Here is a 23,268-nt window from a genome sequence, read left to right on the forward strand (position 1 = left end):
TTGAGCTGGAAGGTAATTGAGGCTCAGCTCTCACCCAGCAATTAAGAGCTGAAAATATCTCCTTAAAAAGGAAGAAAAGGATGCAGAACAGCAGAGCTCTGCCCCCCCCTGCGGCAATGGGGCGTCCCTGCCCTGTAAGGCAGCGCTGCTCTATTGAGCCTTCACTAAAGGAAACCGGGCTGGAAGTGTGCTACCAAGTGAGATGAGCAGGACACTGCCAGCGTTATCTATCTGCTCCTTATCAGCTGTGCCCCTCACCCTGCAGTCCAGCAGCCAAAGGGCAGGACAAGGCAATGCAATGGGTGCTGCCAGGAGCCTGAGAACACCCGAAGTGACATCACGGAACACAGTCCTCAGATTGCAAGGAGCAGCACTTGCTAAGTAGGTTTATGGATGAGTGAGAGCCTTGAATTACAATTGGAGACACAGGAACCAGCTCCAGCATGGCCCTGGCTGCACTCTATTGGCCACAGAGGCCACTCGCAGTGCCAGCTGTGAGCTCCCGGCACCTTCAGCTCACAGGTGGGTTTTATTTATGACCAAAATGGAACCAAAATCTGTAAAGCTTGGTTCCTTCGTGGGCACAAATGCACCTCAGAGCTCCTGGATTGCAGAGGGCAGACACTGAACAGGTGAGCAAAATCCAACAGCACACAGCTGACAGCAGCCACATATCCCTGACCCTTTTCACCATCATTAGTTGGGTTTCTCAATCTCATTCTCACTCTTCTTTCCATCGGGAGGAATTCTCTTCTTCTTCCCAGGTCCTCGTAGGGAAAACTACTCCCACCATCAGCATCTGTGGTGAGAATCATCCTAAGGAGGAAATATCAGACCCCTCATAGAGAGACGTGGACACCAGGGGTCTCTTTGACAGACCTTTATTAGCAGACTGTTCCCTAACATGAAGAATCTGAGTTAGATTTGCATTATAACAATTTGTGGTTACAGCTACAAAGACAAGTTGTCGGGTTTTTTTTTGCATTGATTTTTGCATTCTGATCTTCATTGTCTCATTAGGCCACACTGGTAGGAAGAAGCCACTGCAAAAGAATTTTTACCATAGATCTTAAAAGGAGAAAAAACAGACAGACAAAAAGAGGGAGGTGGGGAAAAAACTCCTTGAACGCTCTTAACCACTGATGTGGATCACCTGGATTCCCACACGGCTGATGCTGACAGGGCAGAGCTTCACCTGGAAGGTGAACCAAACTCAGCTGCTGGCTACCAACAAACCTCGTGTCCCAGGGTGAATATTCCCTCCCACCTCTCTGGAAAGTCACGTTTCCTTCAGAGTTTTCTCCCTCCTCCCCCAGGATCGCTGCTTTCCTTCAGCCCTTGTGACACACAACATGCACAGACCGACTTTCCCAACTTGCCCCCAAACCCTCTCAGCCACTCCAAGCAAGGGAAGCCCTGCAGCGCCCTCCGCCCCCATCCCTGCTTCCTCACCATCTCCCTTCTCTCCCATGGCTTCCTGCTACAGCGTTTCTCTGGGCTGAGGTCCTCCAGCAACAACCCCACGCTGGGGAAAGGGCAGCTCAGACCCCCGGGGAAGGGATGCTACTGACTTTAGTGCCTTCCCCCACGGCTCAGCTGCGTGTGATGTAAGAGAACAGACAAGAGAACTTTATAGAACAGAAGAAACACGAGCACAGTAACAATATTTAAACAAGTCTATAAAAATAGTCTGGCATAAATCTGTTCAAATAAATACAAAATAAATATGCTTTAAGCAGTAAAACAGTGGAATGCAACGGTGGTCCATCTTGCCCAAAACGAAGAACTGGATGAGGATCTCCCAGGCCTCAGCAGCCAGACCCTATCCACTAACGTAGCCCATAACACAGAGAAGTTTTAAAGCCGTCTCTTTCCCTTAGCCCTACGAAAAGCACCCTTTGAAAGGAAAGCAAGTGTGTTTTCAGGACTGAGCTGACATCTCCCGGTGACAACCAGCCCTTCCCTTGCAGCCCTCCCTATGGCAGACAGACTCCTGGCTTGGGGACTCCACCCCACTAATGCAAAACCTGAACATCAAACTACAAAGAGGTCTAAAGAGATAGGTAGCAGCGTAGGCACGGGGCTTGGAAAGGTCCATCAGCCACCCTGGGCACGGGGCAGAATGGAATTCAGAGGTCCATGCAACGCTGCACAGTGGCTCTCGTGTCGTGCTGGGAGCACAGCTGCACAGGAGCTGTGGAATAGTTGTTTGTTTATTCACTGAAGCCATGCATCGAGCTGCTGGTCCACCCAGGGCTCTCCAGCCTTCCCCTTTCCAAGCTCCTGCTGAGTATAAGACAAGCCAGTCTGGCATGCAAAGGATACAGGCATGCAGGCTCTAGGCTGCTGCTTCTGTTAGTAAGTGCATCTTGTTAGTGGATTTATGAGACACACTTAAATCTATAAAAAATAAATAATCCTAATCCTTCATCAGGCTGGCCTAAAGGAACGTTCAGCCCGACTGGATAAACCACTGCCCACCAGCCCTCCAAATCAGAATAGTTCCACAAAGAAAAAATCACTTTTCATGTCAAGTCTTGGAAGCAGAACATGAATATCTCCTACCCGAAGGAATATATGTAAACATAATGACAAGCCTGGTGTGGCAGCAGCTCCTCCACAAGGTTTGTATAGATCTGAACGGCAGGTAGGAAGTTAACAACTGAATGGAAAAAGAAGCTCTTCCAGCAAGTCAGAAGGTGCTCGTCTGCAGGCAAACAGCTCTGTACATGAATATGCTGAAAGCGGCTGTTCCCCAAATCTTTGCTACTTTGCCATACTGCTGGGAACTGACCTCAAACCAACCAATGCCTTAAGACTGGGCCAGGAGTTCAGCTCCCGGCCTCCCAAAAGGCCCAACAAAAAGGACCACGTGATGGTTTCTGCAGAGCTCCGAGTAGCAAGATGGCAAAGGACACCAGATCCTCCCCTCCCCTTCCTGACTCACAAACTATCTGAGATTTCACAGCTTTGCTTAGTCAGCTTAGTGTCGACACATTCACAGAATGAGAGATGACTGTACGTCTTGGGATCGCACCCCAAGACTTCAGAGTTTCAAGTCCTCGGCGCCTCCTGGTCACCGTGACTGCACGCCCAGCGTCATCTTCAAGTTCTCATAGACCACGTAGCTGATGCTTACGGCCGGGATCACCTTCATGAAGTTTGGGGCCAGACCCCGGTAAAGGCCAAACGCTCCTTCAGTCTTCAGAATGTGTTTGAACAGTCCCCTCATCGTCACCTCGGGAGCACCTTCCACAGAAGCTGCAACGCAAAGAGCCGCAATAAATAACGCAAGCTATGACACAAAAACACCAAGCCAACATCTGTCTCAAAGGGCAGCTCTGAATCACGTGCCTCCCACGGATGCTCACAGACCAAATGTGCTCTCTAATTTGTCAGCAAGCCACGGTTGTGCTGCACATCACAGCCATCCTCCCAAACTGCTCTGCAGATGCCATCAGCCCAAACTCTTGATTGAGGCAAACAGAACTACCCTGTCCCAGAGGCATCTGACTCCAGAGGACAGCACAAAGTCCACTGTCCAGCGTGGCACACAGCCTTCTGCTCGGCCACACGGGCCAGTTAAAGCTGTTGTAATGTTTGCACCAGAGAACCTTTACCCTGCTCAGAGACCGTGGCAGGAGTTCACACACTACACAGAGTTCCCCAAAGTTCTCACCTTGGGCCTGCATGCGTGTCCTCACAAGAGCCAGAGGGTAACTGGCAAGCTGTCCGCAGGTACTGGATATGGTGCCACAAGCCAAGAGGACAAAGACTCCAGGGTCAGCACTGTTGACAGCATAGCGTTGCAACCAGGCGTTTTTCAGTGTCTGGAGGGAACAAGCTAAATGTTAGCAGCGAAGATACATCAAAGCAACAAGTTACATAAAAGATCTTAGCTCGAAGGCCCAGGGAGGTACATGCAATATCAGACAGGCTTCTCAGATCTTTTTGAGTTACAGCCATTTTAGGGGCCCAGGAGAAAGGAAACCTTTAGTTTTCTGGTGCAGTTCTCTCAAAAAAGAAACACAGCATCAAGCATGATGCCAATTATGAACGGAAAATCATCTTACTGGGTTATCTTTTAGGCCATTTTGACTAAAAAACTTCATCCGTGCCCCTTAGGGCTGATCAGAAAAGCTTTGATAAGTTATTTAAACTCCTATAGTAACCGACTGGCCTGACTGATAAAGCTGCAACAGAACCATTAACAGCTCCATACCTCATACACTGCCAGGTCGATACCAGCATACGGAATGATTCCAAGCATGTTGGGAATGTAGCCTTTATAGAAAGCAGCCATTCCTTCCTTGGAAAGGATGTTTTTGGCACAATCCAACATGCCTGAATACTGTCCTGTCTTTCTCAGAGCCATCCGTGTTTTCAGAACCTAGAAGACAAGAATAAATGCCATTAAGACCTACAGGAGAATCAACAGGAGAAAAGATACAGATGATGCAATTCTTAAGAGCCAGGACGGTCAGGACTACAGCAGGTGTCATGTGAGCAGCATGACTTGGTATCAGCTTGCTTAACGAGTTCTCAGAGATAAGGGCAGAACATCAGCTCTCATCTTGGCACCCTCTCGTGACCCTTCAGGGGCTGCACTTGTCAGTGGCCTCACCTCCATCGGGTAGATGCTGCTCTGTGCAATGGCTCCAGCCAGAGAGCCAGCTAACAGCCGCTCGTGAATCCTCAGCATTTCCTGGTCAGTGCCAATGAACCGCTTGATCTGTGGAAGCCAAAGCAGACAGACGTTCAGCTTCATTGCCTTTACCTCAGCCACTCTTCTCAGCTTGTCCTTCCACAGCCCCCACTGTGGTCAGATTCCTCCCGTGCTCTTTCACTTACCTGCTCATAAGCCATGAACTTGATGGCAGATTCCGGTGCAATCTTCAGCACGTTGATGCCATTCCCCCTCCACAGTGACCTCGTTCCACCCTCTCGGATCATTTGAGTAAAACCACCAATGATACACATGTTGTTACTGCGGGAGGCATGAACCTGGGAGAGAGAGAGAGAGAGTGAACCTGGCTTAGTTCCAGTCCTGATTACGACAGCGTTACGTTCTTCTGTAATCCAGGGACAAAAGGGCACTTTTTTTTTATTTACCCAGAGATCTGCCAAGGCTTTAATCCCTTCTCAGTAACTTCTACAATAGAAAAGCAAGCTTCTCTTCCTTTCAGCAAAGTCCAATGTTAACTAATGGATCTAATCAATATACTTCTCCAAAACCGGGGGAAAGGTTGAGCAGCCATCTACCATACCCAGCATAGGGCCAGCTACACAGAACAGAACTCTCAGATGACTCGAGAGCAGGTGCAGTGAGAAGGCAAACTACAACTAGGTTTTTGTAAGTCCTTTGTAACATACAGTACTTGGATGGAACAGCAGCTCTGTCAGTTTAGGGGATCAGCCTTCAGGCTATTCAAACAAACTGGAACTGTTCCATCATACCTGCATGAGGACTTTCAAACGATCCAAGGGAGCTGTACAGGTTCTGGACACGGCACCTGCAACTCCACCTGCAACCAGATGCCTCCACCACATCCCTGTCTGTCTCTCTTCCACCGTGAACTCATCAGGAACAGTCAAATTCTCTCCTACATCAAAGATCTGCAAAAGAACAGAAAGTGTTGAAAAATGTCTCATCAAATAGCAAAGCTGCTACAGCTTTACCTCTCTATCAGTGCTAAGTATAAGCATCTCCAGCACTTCATGACAGCAGCTGATCTGTAACCATTAACAGCTGTGTCTGACCGCTGGGACTGTCAGTGCTGCACCACCTCACCAAGGTTCAGCAGATTTGTCTGGGAACCGCTAAACATTTGTCTTCATTAAATCACTGCACACCACAGTAATGAACAAAATGATCAACCGTATCAATAACTGTAAGCAACTGCACAAGGACACAGCTGGGCCTCACTGGAACCTTGGGAGCTCGCAGCCAGTTTCGTCTCATTACATGCTATTTGCACACACTGAAATATCACCAGGAAGGACGGCTGCCTGTCAAATTAATTTCCAGTCGTAACAGGTTCTAAGCTGGCAGGATCTGGCCACCGGTCCGAGCTCTCAGATGCACAAGCCAAGTGAACACATACATCTTCTTGCAGAATGTACAGTTGTTATCACCTGTGCCAGAGGCTTCAGAAGCAGCGCCAGTGATGGGTGGCACGATAAGGGGACAGGACAGGAAGCAATTGGGCTTCAAGGGCTACAAGGCAGCTACTGAACCATGAAGAAAATGATAGAGACTGCTGATAGCAGCTCCCTGGGGTTACGGCTTTCACTGAGAACATGGGGAAAGAGCTGTTGTGGAGGAACCTACCGTGGAGTGCTTCCAGTAGAGGATGATTTCAGGAATGTTCTCCACTGGGTGCAGCAGGTGATAGTCTCGCCACTCGTTCCAGTCAATTGTCATCGTCCCATTTTTATCCATGCTAAAAAAAAAAATGACCATTAGTGAGTACAGACTCCCACTGGGTGACAAATCTCTCCTCCCCTTCCCTCTGATTATTCAGACCTACACCAAAAAAACAACAATAAAATAAAGCTTGGCAAAGCAACTACTGAAAGACTTCCAAAGAGACACAAGACAAAGCCAAGAAATCTTCTCCACACCAAATGCTGCAGAGAGATAGACACGGTCTCCCTCTTTCTCTCCCTTATTTCCCCTTTAAGTGCACCATAGGAGCTGCTGTACCCCCTCCTATCCAAGTTAGGCCAACTAGTTTCCCAACTGAAGGGAAAAAAATACTTACTAGGTGACAGGACCCCAGAAGTGTCCCGTCCTTATTCTGACACACAGGCAAACAGACAGAGGGAGGGTTGCAGAGGAAAGAAAGAGGAAAAAAACAGCACAAATAAGTGGTTGTTAACGTGTTAGTGCCACATGCAAAACACACTCAGCATTTCCAAAGGGCAACTGCACATTCCCTTTTCAAAGCAGCAAGCTCAGGGCAGCAGGACAGTCAGACAAGGAACAAATGCCATCAGCTCAGGTGCGAGCCCTTCCCCACAAAAGGCCAGCAAAGCAAGACACTCTTACAGCAACTCTCCACAATGGATTACAGCATTAAAAGTGAGATTTAATTGGAAGAATCAAAACGAAGAATAACAGGCAAAAGGGAGGAGCTGACGCCTCTGGAAAGTGTATAGAAGGCAGAAAAGAGGAGAAAGGTTCCACGTCCCCATCCTTCCTTCTCTCAGCTTGAAGATCTTTTCACAAAGACACAACAACCAGCTCATCCCTCACCTCTTCAGTATTTTTTCAGCCTGCTGTTCAGAGATCTTAACTCCCAGGTCCCGAAGAGACTGTACAATCTCCTGGGCATCAATCCGGCCTGCAAAGAGAAGGCACTAAGCTCAAGTATTTGTAGGACAAACTGAAGCAAGCAATAGCCTGTCTGTGAGCAAGAGAAAGGTGCTTACCATCGTTCTTCTTATCCAAGCTCTTGAAGACCAGTCTCAGCTTCTTTTCATGATCCTGGAGATAGTGAACAAACTCCTCAAAGTCCAGCTGTCCATCCAGGTCCTTGTCACCGGCCTTCACAATTTTCTGTTCAGGAGACAATCAAAAACCATCAGTTCCTTTGATCGTTCAGATGATCTGACCCTTTTTGCACCGTAATTAAATATCATTTCTTCGATCGCTTTGGCTTTCTCCCTTCACGGAGAGTAAAAAAGTCACCTGATTCCAGGCAACTGCCTTCCAAAGTCAGCCGAACGTAAAGCCTCCTGCTCCCATTGGGGATACTCTGCAACTATCAGGTATCTGATCTCAGTCCTCTGTCTCAATTAACACCTCACATGATTTGATGAGTGAGGCAACAAGAGTCGCATAGAAAATTAACTGCTAAAGTTGAAGCAATAAAATATAAGCCTGAACGAACAGGAGAAGGAATGTCATGACTAATACGATCCCTAGAGAAGTAAGCACCCCTGGCAAGAACCAACTCCAACCAGAAAAGGCCTGTCCAGCCCCAGGGGGCACAGCAAAGATAAAAACCCCTATGAACTGGTTTAGACACCCTGGAGCTACGTGCTTTAATTACACAGGTTTCCATGAGACGCATATAGAACAAGAGAAGGTTCTCAGTAGGACAAAGCTGACACCAAGATTAGCTTGTGTCAGACAGCTAGGAACAAGGAACGACACATGAACTCATTCCAGCATGGGGCAATGGGAGATGCACTGAGCTATCTAAAGGCACGTGGCTGCTTGTTGACAGTAGAGGTGATCTCCACACTGCAAGAATGCAGCTCAGGGAGTTCCCATTTCCCTTCTTGTTTGGTCACTTGCCCTTGACGGCCTTTCTTAACAGGGAGCGACAGACACCAGGTGTGACTCAGAGCCCTTCACCACCTCTGTTTAGGTTGTCATCCTTCTAACATTAAGGCGGGCTGTCACAAAGGCTCCACACCAAGGCCAACCCTCTGATGACCGGTATTTTGTTCAAGGTTGCTCAGGTTTATCTATCACCTCTGAAGCCTATGCTGGCATTTCCTCAGCCCAATGACACTGGTCTCCTTTGTTAGCCTTAAACCTGTATTTCAATGCTGTCCCCAACGGTTTCAATACTAAATGCTTCCTCCCGCCCCATCACATCCTGTCCTTTCAGCCCTAACACTACGCAGATTAGCTCTAACCATCTTATGAGCCTTAAATAAGAAATCACCGTCCCAGCTGCGCTGACCTTTGAGGTGTGCCCAGTATTCTTAATCTGCAATTTATCATATGACTGCTGTAAAGTTCAGACACGGCCCCACATCCACCTTGCGGGCTAAAGATAGAGCAGCACCTCTCACATGTCAGAGGGTTGGCCTCCAACAGCTGAATCAGGGCTTCCCTCTCACTGGCAACCCCCAGCAGCTGACAGCCACAAATAATTCAGAGGCGTTTGCTGCAGGAGAGATGTGACTGTGCAGCTCTCTGCTCTACCTCACTGCTTCCCCAGCAGCAGCAATGTACAGTAAGTGATTGGAGGCTGCACACTGCCACTGCTGCCCTGGGCAGGAAATGCACTGCCCCTAGAAAGCAGTGACCTGCATGGGTTCATGTACACGTATGAAGGACAGGAATGCAAAGAGAAGCAAACAGACCTCAGCTCCCGGATTTAACAGCAAGGATGACATCTCAGCACAGCGATCGGCTCGCTGGCAGTGGTGCTCACTGCAGGTGTTCCTACGTGCCTGCACTATGCATGCCCTGCAGCACACACAGCACCCCACACATCTAAAAGCCCCACACGTGTCCATTGGTGCACTTGCACAAGGGCATAAGGATGCTGGCCAGCTGAGTGGGGCAGAGCCCAGAGCAGAGCAGGCCCACACAGCTGCTGGAAGAGGGAAGGGAGAGGCTCTTGCACAAGCTCCCAGCAGTGCCAGCAACACGTGGCTGCTGCAGACGCCGCTCAGCTCGTCACAGGGCAGGCAGCGTGCGGGGGAGGAAAAGGAAGAGGATATGAAGCCTTCGGCATGAGCGTTTGGAAAACCCCTTTTCTTCTATTTAAGCAGCATCTGATATCGGTTTAAGCGGTGGGCTCCTCTCAGATTGGATCCATAATGAGGTGTGCTTTCACAGCAGCCCCCCACCAAGCGGCACACAGCCCCAAACCCAACACAGCCCCAAACCCAACGCAGCCCCAAACCCAACACAGCCCCAAACCCAACGCAGCCCCAAACCCAACGCAGCCCCACGGAGCTCACTGCACCCCAAACAGCCCATGGGCTGGGCCCCGCTCCCCCCACAGCCATACCTGCTTCCACTGGCGGTATGTGGAGAACTCCTGGGAGGGGATGAAGAGGCTGAGGCGGAAAATAGACTTGAGTTCAGCCGGCAGCCCCTTGGACTCAAAGTACTCAAACTCTGCCTGTGACTGCCCCAGCACCGGCACATAGAGACAGAGGCAGAGCATCTTCCTGTGCCCCACGCTCGGCTGCGCTGCTCGGAAAGACCAGGAAGGACGCAAGGCAGAGAGACTCCCCGAGTTAATTTCAGTGCGTGGTGGGAAGGAAATGCCGGCGTGTCTCATGACACATTGCCTATGAGCTCCCCGGCTCCGGCGGGATTGGCTGCTCAAGCCCTGCCCTTCTACTTAAAAGGGAAGCGGTAGCTGCCATGGCCCTCCCCAATGGAGAGGGCTGCCAACAGCCTCTCACGAGGCCTCCCACCACCGGCACTGGGCTCCCACTACACTCCCGGTGCCCCTGGAGCTGGCCCTGCCAGGACTGCCACCAAACCATCCATGCTCAGGGCTCCAGCACAGCTCCAGCTGCTCCCAACTGAGCCTCCACAGCAGCTGCAGCCCCCCATGTCCTTCCTCCTCTCCCAGTGACAATTAAGCACTGCTGCTGGTTATGGCCTACAAAGAACAGTGGCCTGGGCAGAACCACCTTTTCCAGTTCCCATCACTGTGGATGTAACCACTTGGGCTACACAGATAACAAGTCTGGCCAAGGAGGGAGCATTGCACATGCATCACTGTGTGTAATGACAGGCTTTGGAGCACCCAGTGGGACTCAACCTACAGGACAGCACCCAGCTCTGGGGCGAAAGTAGCAAAGGGAGCAGAGCTGCAGCTGCTGACATAAACCCTACAGCGGAGCTCAAGCCAGTATTTGCCCTCTCACACGGGGAAGACCCAGGAGCACACAGCCATCAGCCAGCTTCCCAAACACCATCATCCTGTCTGCACTCGAGGTAACACAGCACATTTGTCAAACTGGTTCCAGCCAGCCCTGCTAACTGCTTTCCCCACCGCTGAGACGTTACCCCTTGTTTGCTCTGCTCAAACAGTGCCGACCAGCACAAAGTCCAGCAGGGGCTCCTCCTCGGACCTCCGTGCACTGGGGGCTGGTGTGTCCCTATGGGGTCTGTAACAAGCTGCTCGTGGAGCTGCACAGCAGTGACCTGAAGTGGGAATGTTCAAGCAGAGGGGTTATTTTAAGGCTTTCTAAAACAGGGTGCCAGCAGCAGGGTGCCGCTGGGGGCCGTGACCTGCGAAGGCTTCCCATGCCCTTCTGGCACCTCACCTGCCACCGTGTTACCTAACCAGGCTTAACCTGCTCCTGCTGACGTCCCAGCACGGCAATGGGATCTTCTCAGGCTGCAGATCCTCTTAGGGATCAGCTGCAACAGCTCACTGCATGCCAACCCGCAGCACCCACCCGATTCTATGGCTGGGAATCAACACCAAAATCAACGCCTTCAGCACCCAGAGCAGCCCCCCAACCCCACGTGCGGGTGCTGAAGGAACAAATATAACTGAGCTTTGCACACCGAGCCTCGAGATCCTCCATGCTCCTACCCACGAGTTGCCAAGCATCACTATTTGAGCTGCTCGGCGGTTCGGTTGCTATGCCAACATGATGCAGATTTTCCTAATAAACTCCATCTCCTGTTGGCAGCGAGAACAAAAGGCAGAATCTGCACATTTTAGGGAAGAAAGCCTACTGCCGACGTCAGAGGAAAGGAGAGAGGTAATGATGTTAAGAAAGCTGATTTACAGAGTATTAATTACAGGAGAGGGAGCTAAGAAGGAGAGACGGATTACGAGTGAAGTTTATACCAGCCATTCAGGCTACAACAATGAAGGGAATTTGAAAAAGCATTAGCAGGTTTTTAGGTTTTGTCAATAATAATAATAATCATCATCCTGATAAACCTGCAAGTGCCCAAAGCCAGACAGGGTCCAGCTCCCAGATGTTCACAGCCCCAGAGCCTCATGCAGAGGACCTGTGGGTGGGATGCAGCCTCACCAATGCCTCCCGCTGCAGGGAGAGCCAAATGCACTCCTTCTATGGGACGCTCACTCTTCTTGCTGACAGGGACCCTGCAAACTCACTGTCCATTTTATTCATAGGATTTGGCTCTGGTTTAAGTGTTGCACGAGTTACGACACCCCGCCGTTCCAACGTTGGCCTTTCCTAGTCATTTCTACTAGGAATCTGCATCTTAGGCATCTGCCTCATCACTGCTGAACTACATCAGCTCCAGAAGGTACCTCCCGAAGACGGGAGGATGCAGCCATACAAGGATGTTGTTTGATTGTGAATTTACTCTGCTAAAAAAAAATAGAGAGTCTCTAAAAATACCAAGTGCCAACAGGCGTCACAGTCACACAGCTCACAGCCTCTGCAGGCAGAGCAGCCTGCTGGGTAGGTGCACCTATGCTGGAAGTTTCAGCAGGTCCTGCTGACTTGGTGTTTGTCATTTCTGGAGGTTAGCTTATCATTAATTGTCCGGTACAGAAGGTTCTCACAGCTCACAAAGACACCGTCTGTGTAGGAAGGAGGGGAGTTAATCATTGAAGAGACCCCAGAGGAGCACAGAGCTGAGCCTGTGTGAGGGGAAGGGTACGGACAGGAAGGGCAGACCCACAACGTCAGAACGTGCTGTGAAGGTGAGCAGGAGAGGTGAGCTGTGCAGTGACAACGCACAGATCCAAAGTTACAAGTCCAGGTGGTGACATCAGGGGGCAGGCCGTCCCTGTCCTGTGCACACACACACACACACACACACACACACACAGAGCCAACACGTGACATTTTCAACCAGCATTTTCTTCTGTATTCGCAGGAACTACCGCGTGTCGGAACCGCTACCTGCAGGAGGAGCACAGCTGAGTCACCCCGAGAGGAAGGGCAGGGATGAAGCTCCGCAGCCAGGTCTATCACACATTGCTTGCAGTATCAGGCAGTGCTCGGGATGATTCAGCAGACACCTACAGCAGCTCGGACAGCACAGCGTGGCACCCAGCTAACAGACTTATCCCAAGGTCACAGCGTTCCACGGCGGAACAGAAGCCTTGAGTCCCCGGTTTCCTTACACCCCACGTAGCATTGGTTGCCCGCACAGTGAGTTATCATCTATCCCTTGGTTCTGGATTTTTTTGCAATGCTTTTCTTCTTGATAGGCAACCTGAGCACAGATATATTCATCAAGCCTCACAAGTTACTGGCTGTCAGCTGAGCCACGGCGACAGGATGCAGCATTAGCTGGTCTGCAGTGCAAGGTAAACCAGATCTGTATAATCCTCAGCAGAAGAGCTTTACTCGGTGTTTCACTTCACAATCAGGGCAGGCTAAAATTACACAGCCACAGCCTCCCAGCAGATGGGCAGTTACTTCCTAAGCTGCAATAACTCCATTTTATCACATCCTTATCCCCCGGCTAGTTCTGCATTAGCCAATTTTAGGGTTCCTATACAGAAAGCTTCTCAGGGTCATACAGAAAAGAGATCCGTATCAACTCCCTCCCCATATCAGAGAGCTCCATTTGCAGGTGTGAACAGATGGGCTCTCCCAGACTGAAGGAGCATTGTTCCCTCCGAAGGGAACAGCGACCTGCAGCCCTGCTCCTTCATCACAGCCTCCTTCTGTCCTTCTTCAACCTCTGCACACAAAAGCGTCCTCTCCTCCTCTACCTGCACACTCCAGGTTCTGGAGGAGATGCACGGTGCCAACCGCTATCAATGGGGCTGAAGGCAGAAGTCCCTGCAGATGTTTCAGCCTGATTCAGGCAGGGAGTGGCTTCTGCTCTGCAGAACAGAGATGCCACCCTGCTGCTTCCCTACAAAACATCAGCAAAGGGCATTAAGCCCTCCTGCATCCTGTTCATTCCCTATTTCAGAGGGCAATCCCACAGCAGCAGTGCCGACTCCGGCAGTCACCCCACTCGGTGCTGCAGCCCTCCCAGCTGCACAGGGGACATTGCCCAGCCCCTCCCCAGTAATCTCAGCTCACACCCTTGGTCACAACCCGCATGAAGTCAGAGCGGACTGCATCATCCTCGGCAGACACAGACGGCGTTCCTTCCCGTTCCTTCCCTCTCCGTACTACGCGGCCAGCAGAGAACTGAGCTGCTTTTGTTCACCTCCCCCCAGACAAAGCCTCACTGCTCATCCTCTGCCAACTGCACGCACCCACCACGTCCCCACCCCGGGAAGTTCCCATCCTCACACGGATTTAGGTCTCTTCCTTATGCCACTCACTCCCTTGGGACAGCCATTCCCATCTGCGGGCTGTGCCCTTCCAGCCATACACCAGGTGCCTGCTTGCCCCTAATACACTCGTTCCTTATGGACTCATGGGGAGTGTTAAATGACCAGGGATCGACCAGGAGATTTTAGGATCTGTTGGACCCTCTGCTAGACTCTGATGCAGCTCAAGGACCCACCACTATCGTTGCCAGCCCTCTGAGTTATGCTGCTTGCAAGTCACCTTCTAGACCCATAGATTCCCCTTACCCCCAGGATACATTTTTCCCCTTACAACACCACGTCTGCAAGGTCACATCACCTCTTTGCAGTCATTCCCTCTGCTTCCAGCATGCAAACACATCGAACCCCAATCACTATTGCTGACCCCCAAAACACACACACGACAACTACTGCACCCCCCTGCAGCCCCGCACTCCCGCACACCATGCGTCTGGCTTCAGGATATCCCATTACCTTTGGAAAATGCTCTGCGGGTCCAACCACCAGTAGGATAGTTGGTCTCCTCTCAGTGGGGTCAGCCCCTCTGTCCTGTGGCTTCCCCAGCACCTTTGGCCCTTTCTCCCCGGGGTTTGCCATTGGGGTGGTGTTTCTGGCCTCATCGTCTTTTCCATCAGCAGGACCTTGGCATGTGGCCCTGGGAAGGAAGCTAGATAGAAAACGCCAAAGGTTCTGCAGCATCGCTGCTCCGGCGAGCAAAGCCGGCGTGCCGGGAGCCGCCCGGGCTGCGCTACCGGGATGGGAACGGCACGGCGGGCAGCGGGAGGTCCAACCCGGCGACTCCACGGGCTGGGATTCCGTGCAGCCCCGTTCCCGCAGACGCTTCCTGCCTTTTCAAATTGCTGCTACTGCAGTCGTGCCCGGCCTGACAAGCAGCTCATTGCACAAGAGCCTCACAATTCCGACGGCAACAGACAAAGCGCGGAGCTCTCCAAGCTACGCCAAAGAGCAGCGCTTTGGAGATCGCTAAGATAGAAAACGCCGAAAAGAGGAAAGCTCAAACCGGGCGCTGCCAGCGGACCCGGCGGGTCCCGGCATCACACGGGGCCGAGCGCCGGGCTGTGCCCCACTGCAGCAGCGCGCAGCCAATCGCCGCTCCCAGCGCCGCGGGGCTCCGGGGCGAGCAGCGCGCAGCCGGGAGCGCGCCGGCACCGCGGGGAGCGCGCCGGAGGGTGGAGGGATGCGGCCCCGGTGCGGCTCAGCGCCGGTCCGAGCGCTCACATCGCCGGTCCGAGCGCTCACATCGCCGGTCCGAGCGCTCGCATCGCCGCCGCTCCCAGCGCTCTGCGGTGGGGCTTTGTTCGGGCAGCAGATGGTTCTCTGCGGGGATGACCGCTTTTCCTGGCCGCGGCTGAATTAACCTCGGGCTGCGCCCTCTCTCTCCGGTCTATTATAGTCTCATCCGCCACTACAATAGCTCTTTGGTGTTGCATTATGCTTCTGCCATTTGGCTTTCAGAGAGACGCGCTTGCACAGCATTTACGGCCATTCATCTGCGCAAGGGCCGATAGGCTGTGGTTAACTATAGCCCATCGGCCCAACTGATGCACACATCAGTACGCTGCACCACGGCAGCTCCTCTCCTATGAGAACGGGCTGAGGAGCTGGGGCTGTTCGGCCCGAAGAACAGAAAGCTCCGGGGAGACCTCACTGCGGCCTTCCAGTGCTAGAAGGGAGCGATAAACAGGAGATAAAGCAACTTTTTTCCCGTGGGCAGGCAGTAACAGGACAAGGAGAGATGGTTCTAAACTAAAAGAGTGGAAATTTCGATATTATGGGGAAATCCTTCACTCAAAGGGCAATGAGGCCCTGGCATTGCTGCCCAGAGCTGTGGGTGCCCCATCCCTGGAGATGTCCAGGCCAGGCTGGATGGAGCCCTGTGCAACATGAGCTGGTCCCCGATTTAGAGGCTGGCAGCCCTTCCATGCTGCAGGGGATCAGAACTGGATGATCTTTAAGGTCCCTTCCAACCCAAGCCATTCTATGAATCAAGTTTCCTCTGCAGCCTGAGGGCTTTACCCATCCCCACACCCACAGGGCATTCATTACACAGCCCACTTCCACAGCACTGCCACTCTCCCATTGGGTTCCAGCACAACGCAGCAGCAAAGCTCCATCCTTGAGGCTCCCTGCACACACTGAGCTCCTCAGCCTCTGCCAGACCACTGCTTCCAGTTCTTAACCTTCGACAGCAGCAGCCCACAGGGAACCTGCGTCTTGCAGCTATTAGATATGGAAATACAAGCCCAAACTGGAAGAACTCCAAGCTGCAGGCAGCCCGTTTTTAAGGGAGAACACTTGGCGTCACACTTACAGGAACTCGTTAGTGCTGAATTCCTTTCACCAACCTGAGTAATGGAAAAAGAGACAAGCACACAGAAGACTTCACATAAAAGAAAGAATTCTTCCGCGAATACGTTTCAGCATTGCTTAATGGGAAAAAAATGCTGTTTAAATATAAAAGTCTACAGCCCCGCTCTGCTCTTTGCCATTCCCCCACCCCCACCGGAGTCACAACTGCTTTCTAACACACTGCTGCCATTCTGATCCTTTAAGGTGATCTTTTAAAGTTTCTAATGCCGTTGAGCCAAAAGGAGGAACAAAGCAGATTTCCTGAACTGGTACAGATCATCAGAATCAGCTTTCGGTCGCCTAAGGCTACAGACTGCCAAGAAGCTGAGAGCTGTTCTGACACTGATGCTCCAGGAGCTCATCCTATAGACCCACAGCAAGCACAGATGTGAAGATATGAAGGCAAAGCAGATGAGTTGGGTCTGTGTTGTATATGTATATGTATATGTACACATGGCACAGACCCCATCTTCCTTTGCTCATGCAGAGTTTGCATGGTAAAATAGTAATTTGTGCAAGAAAATACATGCCCAGGGTGCAGTTACAGCAGTAACACAGCAACACTTCCTCAGCCTTTGTCCTTGCTGAAGGAAACCTCAGAGGAATTCTTTCACCATGCTAACCCACACGGCTCCTTGAGAACAGCCTTTTCTAATCATATTTAGAAAAGGAGGAGGGAAAAAAAAAAAAAAGCATTTATTTTAGCAAGTGAGGAATTTCATTAGGTCAGAACAATAAAGCGAGTAATGGAGAGATGATGATAGCCAGAGGCAAAGCAGCTGCTCCCTGCAGGGAGCTGGGATACAAGTGTTGCCCCACTGACACCACCAGGCAGCCAACCACTCACACGTAAAAAGTGCAACAAACTCAGTGGGTCCAGGTCCAGCCTGAACCAGTGTAGGGCAACAGATGAGGAACAGACGCTCACTTGATCTAGAGATCACGAGCCCAGGTCATGCCAGAACACCCTGCCTAGCCCACCCCCATCGGTTCTTCAGCTGTTTCCATGAACCAAAAAGATCTATAAGAGGGGAAAGCAGCAGGAGTGACCTGCGGGTGGCTGCAGGTGTCAGGGCAGCAGCCCTGTGCCCAGCACCACCCAGGTGGGCCATCCTTAGGTAACCCGGGGAGTTGAAGCCATGCAATCCATCCAGATGGAGACAGAGAAGAAAGGAAAGAGCAAGAGAATGATGTGTGCTGAATTGAAGCAGTATTTTCCTTATACTTGCAAGCTGGCAAAGAGAGGTCTCTTCAAGTAGCAAAACCAAGGTATCAGGTGTGCTCTTTGACTCCATCCTGCAGCCACAGCTCAGCTCTGGGGCAGGCACTGTGCCCCTCGTGCTGGTGGCACCAGGCAGAACCCAGCCTCATACTTGCATTCAGATGGCCCTTGGAAGAATTCTGAGCTAAAACTAGGGTGTTTTCCAGCAAGAATGCGAGCAGACAACTAGCTCACACTTAAAAAATGCAAGGGAGAGGGTGAAAAGGAAGGGGCAGAGGGAAGGGAGCAGCAATCCTTATACCCCAGAGCAGGAGAGCTGCCGCAGCGGTCGCCTCCTGGGATCCTGGTGTGACCCCAGCAGTGGGTCAGGCAAGAGGAGCTGCCAGGACACCCAAGCAGGGGCTGCGGCGCGTGAAGCACCCGAGGTTGGCCACCTCCAGCCAGTTCTCATCTTTCCATACGTCACTCCTGAAAGACAAGACTGAACGTAAGGATATTCCGCTTTATTAAGAGAGCTGAAATGAAATCCAGAAACGCCGTGCAGGGTTTTTACAGCGCGCTGCCAAACATCTTGGCTGCTGCTGCTTAAATAATTAAGCTGTCCGGTGACATTCAGCCACGTTAATTTATTGAGGTGACACAACAGAAATCTGCAACAAAACCCAGCCACCTCTCTGCAGGAACCCCAGCCCATGTATTGGGCAATGGGGCCAGCGCCAAGCAGACACACATTGCTGGGCTCCATCACATGAAGGCTGAGCACTGAGCAAGAGAAAGGGCATCTGTAATACCCCGAAATCAGAAAGGAACAAGCACACGCCATGTACCAAAGTAACAGGGAAATGGCTGTTGGGAAACGATCCCCCCAGCCTGGGCTCTGTGCACAGTGTGGCCTCGCATACCAAACAGCTTCTCCTTTCCAGCATCTCACGATCCAACCATTTCAGCAATTCCTCTCTCAAAGCAGAGTTCTCCTGCCTGCAGCCTCAGCTCACCGCGTGGAATGCAGGAAAACGAAGGCACCTCCAGTGCCATCCCATAGCAACGATGCATCTGCTTCCTTCACTCCAGACAAAGTCTGGGGCGTCATTAAAGCGCGCTCCTGTCCCACATTCAGAGGGACAAATATAGCCATAGGACATGAACAAGAACAAAGACTCATTTACCATTTTACTTTCAGACCTACTTGTGGCAACACTCCCTCCCCCACCTCCTCCTGCCAGCAGCGCACCACAATATAGGCACAGAACTGCGGGGCTTGTGAGCAGGGCACCAAGTCCTTATAGCAGTTCTGATGTTATTTCATTAACATGTGTCAACCACTCAACTCTTTGGCTCAGTATTCAGCCAGAATTGGCACTGGCCTTTATTTCACTCCCACCAACCACTTTGCAGCTCAGGGTTTTTTCACCTGCTCTTCTCTCTCAATACTTCATCTTTTCCCCTCAACCCTGAGCTGACCCATTGTAAATACCCAGGATCCAAAGGAGACGTTTCACATCATGCTTCCCAAGGAATTCAGCCCTGGTCATTCAATATCACCCCTCAGAACACACGCTGAAAGGCCAAAGCTGCTGTCTAGGAAGGGTCTGGGAGCACAGAGCACACAGAACACACAGCCCTGTGCTTCTGCAAGGCTGCAGCTGACCGCAGTGCTAACTATCAGTGAGCACAACCTGTATCTTCTTCTCAGCAGCCCAGTTGCAATCCTGCAGCCCTTATCGGCCATAACTGGAGTAAAGGTCCCAGCTAAAGAAACCCACGAGCTGCCAGGTAGGCAAAGCACGATGCTGGAAGGACATTGCTGGGTCACAGCTCTCAGGGGTTGCACATCTGTCCTGCAGGTACACAACCAGAGAGCAACAGCTGAGCTTTACATGCATAGAAACAAGCAATGGTGCAGCAAGAGCAAGTTCCCCTTGCACTCATCTGCACCCAAAGCTCACTTCCAGCCTTTCTCAGTGGACTGCATTGCAATGCATCGGTCACACAGGCACCAGCTTGCCCTACACAGCTCCCAAGGCCCTGCAGCACCCGCTAGGGACTCATTTGCTGGATTACTAAGCATGCATCCATGCCTTTAGCACGTCTCAATCATGGAATGCACACCAACTCCTGAGCCTGCCACAGATTTGAAGGCTTTATCTCCAATGAAATCGTTGCCCCGCGGTTTTGCTCTTGCAGCACATTTCCCAGACACGTGGAAACAAGGCTCTCAAACCACACATTTCATAACTTGCAAGGAGCAACAGGGCCCGGCTCCCTGCGGAGCACTGAACCAACGTCATCTTCCCCGCTCCCTGTTCTAAAGGACGTTACCCACAGACATCTGAAGTTATTTCACGTGTTATAACGTAAGGTGGAACCGCCTGCAGACTGCTCAGGACGTCCAACTCAGTCCCCTGGGATCAGCCAGGAGAAGATGGGTGGCTGGGGAGCTGCTGGCAAATATCTTTCAGCAGCAGGAAGGAGATCAGCTGGAATTTCAGACTGTAACACTGCTCCATTTGTTTGATTATGACCTCATATTGCTCAGCCCTTAACAATGAATTACAAGGGCCTGGCTACAAGCCTCCAACTGCCCCAGCAGGATTCAGCACATCTTTATGGTTTGTGTCTTGTTTAAATGTATACGGCTTCAGAGAGATAGTTTGGTCTAGATTACAGATCTAGATGGAAGGGATGAATTGCAGCAAGGCAGAGCTGCCCGGCCCACAGCAGCAGAGAAGCTCCAGCCAGCACTCCAGGTGGGGGTCAGCAGGAAAACAATTCCATGAGCAGAAATACTATGAATCCACAGCCTGCAGCTACATCGCATGTATATCCAGATAAAAAGGTAGAGAACAGTTCAACGACCCTTATTTCCATTAAGCACATACTTCAGTTCTATCAATCTACACAGATATCTTCAAGAGAACTTAGGAAGTAGTAATAAGAGCTCAGCTGCTGCAGTGTCCCTTTATGCAGCAGGACAAGGAAGCCTAGTAAACATTTATCACATGGTTATCACTTTACTGCTCAAGCAAAGTGAGGTATGCGAATTGCTTTGTGCAACCAGCTCAAACAAGCATTACTCTGGAAGGCTCACTGCCCTGGCATCTTGTATTTGTCAAACAGCTTCAAGATAACAGCAGGAATTTGAAGGAAAACTTGCTGATGGCGTTAGCAAATTCCACCTCAGAAGGCATGGACGTGTGTGTGGCTGCTCTGGCCATGCTGAAGGCTGCCCCTGGAGCAGGAGTGCTGCCTAGGGCTTTATCTCAGTAAGAGCTCTCTGGTTCTGAAGGAGCCAAAACAATGCTCGTTTTCCCTTCAGGCTGCAGCCCAAAACAATGTGTTGCCACAAGGACTTCTGGCCAATCGACACCAAGAGATCATCAGCAAAGCTGGTGGACAAGGTGGCGTTCCAAGGCAGGAGGGCTGCACCCACATCCAGCGCACTGCATTGATGCTCAGAAACATACAAGGTACCTGAGCCAAAAAGCAATTTACTATTCACAACCTGTGTGATTTATGTTTAACTGAGCCTTCAAACGTTGCGTTTTCATCCTGAGCCTTAAGCACTTTTCTTGAATGTGACTTCACATTGCTTAGCCCACGTGTCTGGGTGTCGTTATTGGCTAAGGACAGGGAAGGAAAAAAGAATGCTTTTATTAATAGAACCCTCTGGGAAACAGGAAGTTTATTCCATCTTCCCTAAGAGATGACACAAGGCAGAGGTTTCCAGCCAGCTTTCCAAGGGCTGCTCTCACGAATCAAACTGGAGTTCTGAACTTTGCATCCTCGTTCTTAACAGATGCTATTTGTCACACTGCTGAAGGGAACCTTGCAATACCACCAGCGCCCTGCCAGCTCCCTTTATCCAACCAGCTGCTTCCTGCACAGCTGAACAGCAAGCAGAGGAAGCAAAGGGCTGAAGAACAATCCCGATGGCTGAGGGCTCGCAGCAGCAGCACAGTTATCCACAGAGCTTCCCCCGCACAGAGCAGCTCGGGACCCTGCAGAACGCTTCCTCTCTGCTGCTCCTGCAGGATGGCAAGCAGAAAAGCTCTGCTGGAAAGCATGAAGCATTTGATTCACAGAGCATCCTCCCAGCATGGAAAATATCAGGTCGTGTTGGACAACAGGCTCAGAAAGAAGAGGGAATGGCAGCTGAGATGGGTGAGCATCAGCACAGAATGTTCCAGCACATGAGAGCCTGCTGCCAGAGCTAAGGGATCGGGCACCCATGGGTGGCAGCAGGTCAGCATCTCACAGTGCACACAGAGGTGATTGATGGGGCACAGTCAGGTTCTGTTACCAAAGTGCGCGCTGTAGAAGATCACCATGGCACTGATGTTACTTTTAGAGGGGAGGCTGGAGAGCTGCCTAATGGAAAGGGACCTTGGTGTGCAGCTGGCTGACTATGGGCCAGCAGTGTGCCCAGGTGGCCACGAAGGCCAATGGCATCCCGGCGGGCTTGTCCACCCTCCCGCAGGAAGGACGTGCTGCGCAGTGCCGAACCCCGGCTGTAGCCACGCGTACCGGCTGCTGCCGTCCCGCAGCGCTCGGCTTTAGCCCGGCCCTGCACGCGGGGCACCGCACAGCAACAAGCCGCGCACGAGGGCGGACACGGCGCCGACTCGCGCGGCTTTAAACGATCCCAACGCCGCGGAACGGCGCCGCTCACGCCGAAGCCCCGAGCTCGGAACGCTGCGCGCAGCACCGCACGGCACCAACGCTCTCGGCCCAACCCGTGTGAGGCCAATCGCCCCGCAGAACTGCCGGTACCGCCCGGAAGGCCCAGCCGAGGCCCAGCCAAGGCCCAGCCGAGGCCCGGAGGCAGCGTTTAACAGCCCGCCGCGGTCCGCCCCGGAGCCGCCTCTCACCAGCAGGTCCAGCTCGGTGCGGTGCAGCCCGAGGCGGCCCAGCCCCACGGCCAGGTCGTGGATGCACAGAGCGCCGTCGCGATTCACGTCCAGCTTCTGGAACAGGGCTCGGAGCCGCCGGTCCTGCTCGGACGCCTCGCACGCCGCCCTTCCGCAGAGGCCGCCGCCGCCTCCGCTCCCTTCAGCGCCGGGACCGGGCGTGGCGGCGGCCCGCGGGGAGCCGCAGGGGCACAGCACGCCGCTCACCACCGGGGAGGCCAACGAGCGCCGCGCTCCCGGCATGATCCCGCCGGCCGCTCCTCGCGCCCGCTGCCGGCAAATGGCGACGTTTCCGCCACCGGCACCGCGAGGAACAGACGCCGATCGCTTCCGCCTTCGCGCCACACGGCGCCGCGGCCACGTGACGCCCCCCGCCGGCCAATGGGAGCGGCCCCCGCCGGCCGACGCGCCGCCGCCCACGGCCCGGCCCCCACGCGCAGCTGGAGAGTGGGCGGTGTGACGTCAGACAGACGCCTTTCCCTGCACCAATCGGAACGCGGCACCGCCGCGGCCGGAAGAGGGCGGTACGTGATCGCAGAGCCGGATGCCATTGGTTGAGCGCTGAGGCGTAATCGAGGGTAAAGAGACCGCCGCTCCAATCAGGTGGGAGCCGGGGCCGAGTCTGGATCTTGACGGACGTGGCGTGCATCCAGTAGCTGCCCGAGTGTTGGGGAGGGCTGCGATGATGGACGGGAAAAGCACCCAACGGAAATAAAGCGGGGAAAGAGGCGGGCGGGACCGGCCGCTCGCCGGACTCACGCAGGCCCAGTGGCCCGAGGCGGGC

At 52.4% G+C, this 23,268-nt stretch overlaps 1 protein-coding gene across 1 annotated transcript; it reads right to left on the bottom strand.

The window, feature by feature from the left end:
• Positions 1–865: 865 nt before the first annotated feature.
• Positions 866–23,035, bottom strand: SLC25A25 (solute carrier family 25 member 25). The gene is given in 12 exon segments (XM_072352542.1): positions 866–3,261; positions 3,680–3,830; positions 4,223–4,390; positions 4,625–4,732; positions 4,852–5,004; positions 5,458–5,616; positions 6,332–6,443; positions 6,765–6,800; positions 7,259–7,346; positions 7,435–7,561; positions 22,446–22,738; positions 22,741–23,035. Coding segments are annotated over 12 exon segments (1,875 nt in total). The 3' UTR covers positions 866–3,076.
• Between the last annotated feature and the right edge of the window lie 233 nt (positions 23,036–23,268).

Source organism: Excalfactoria chinensis, chromosome 18 (assembly GCF_039878825.1).
Source record: "Excalfactoria chinensis isolate bCotChi1 chromosome 18, bCotChi1.hap2, whole genome shotgun sequence".
Classification (NCBI taxonomy): Eukaryota; Metazoa; Chordata; class Aves; order Galliformes; family Phasianidae; genus Excalfactoria; species Excalfactoria chinensis.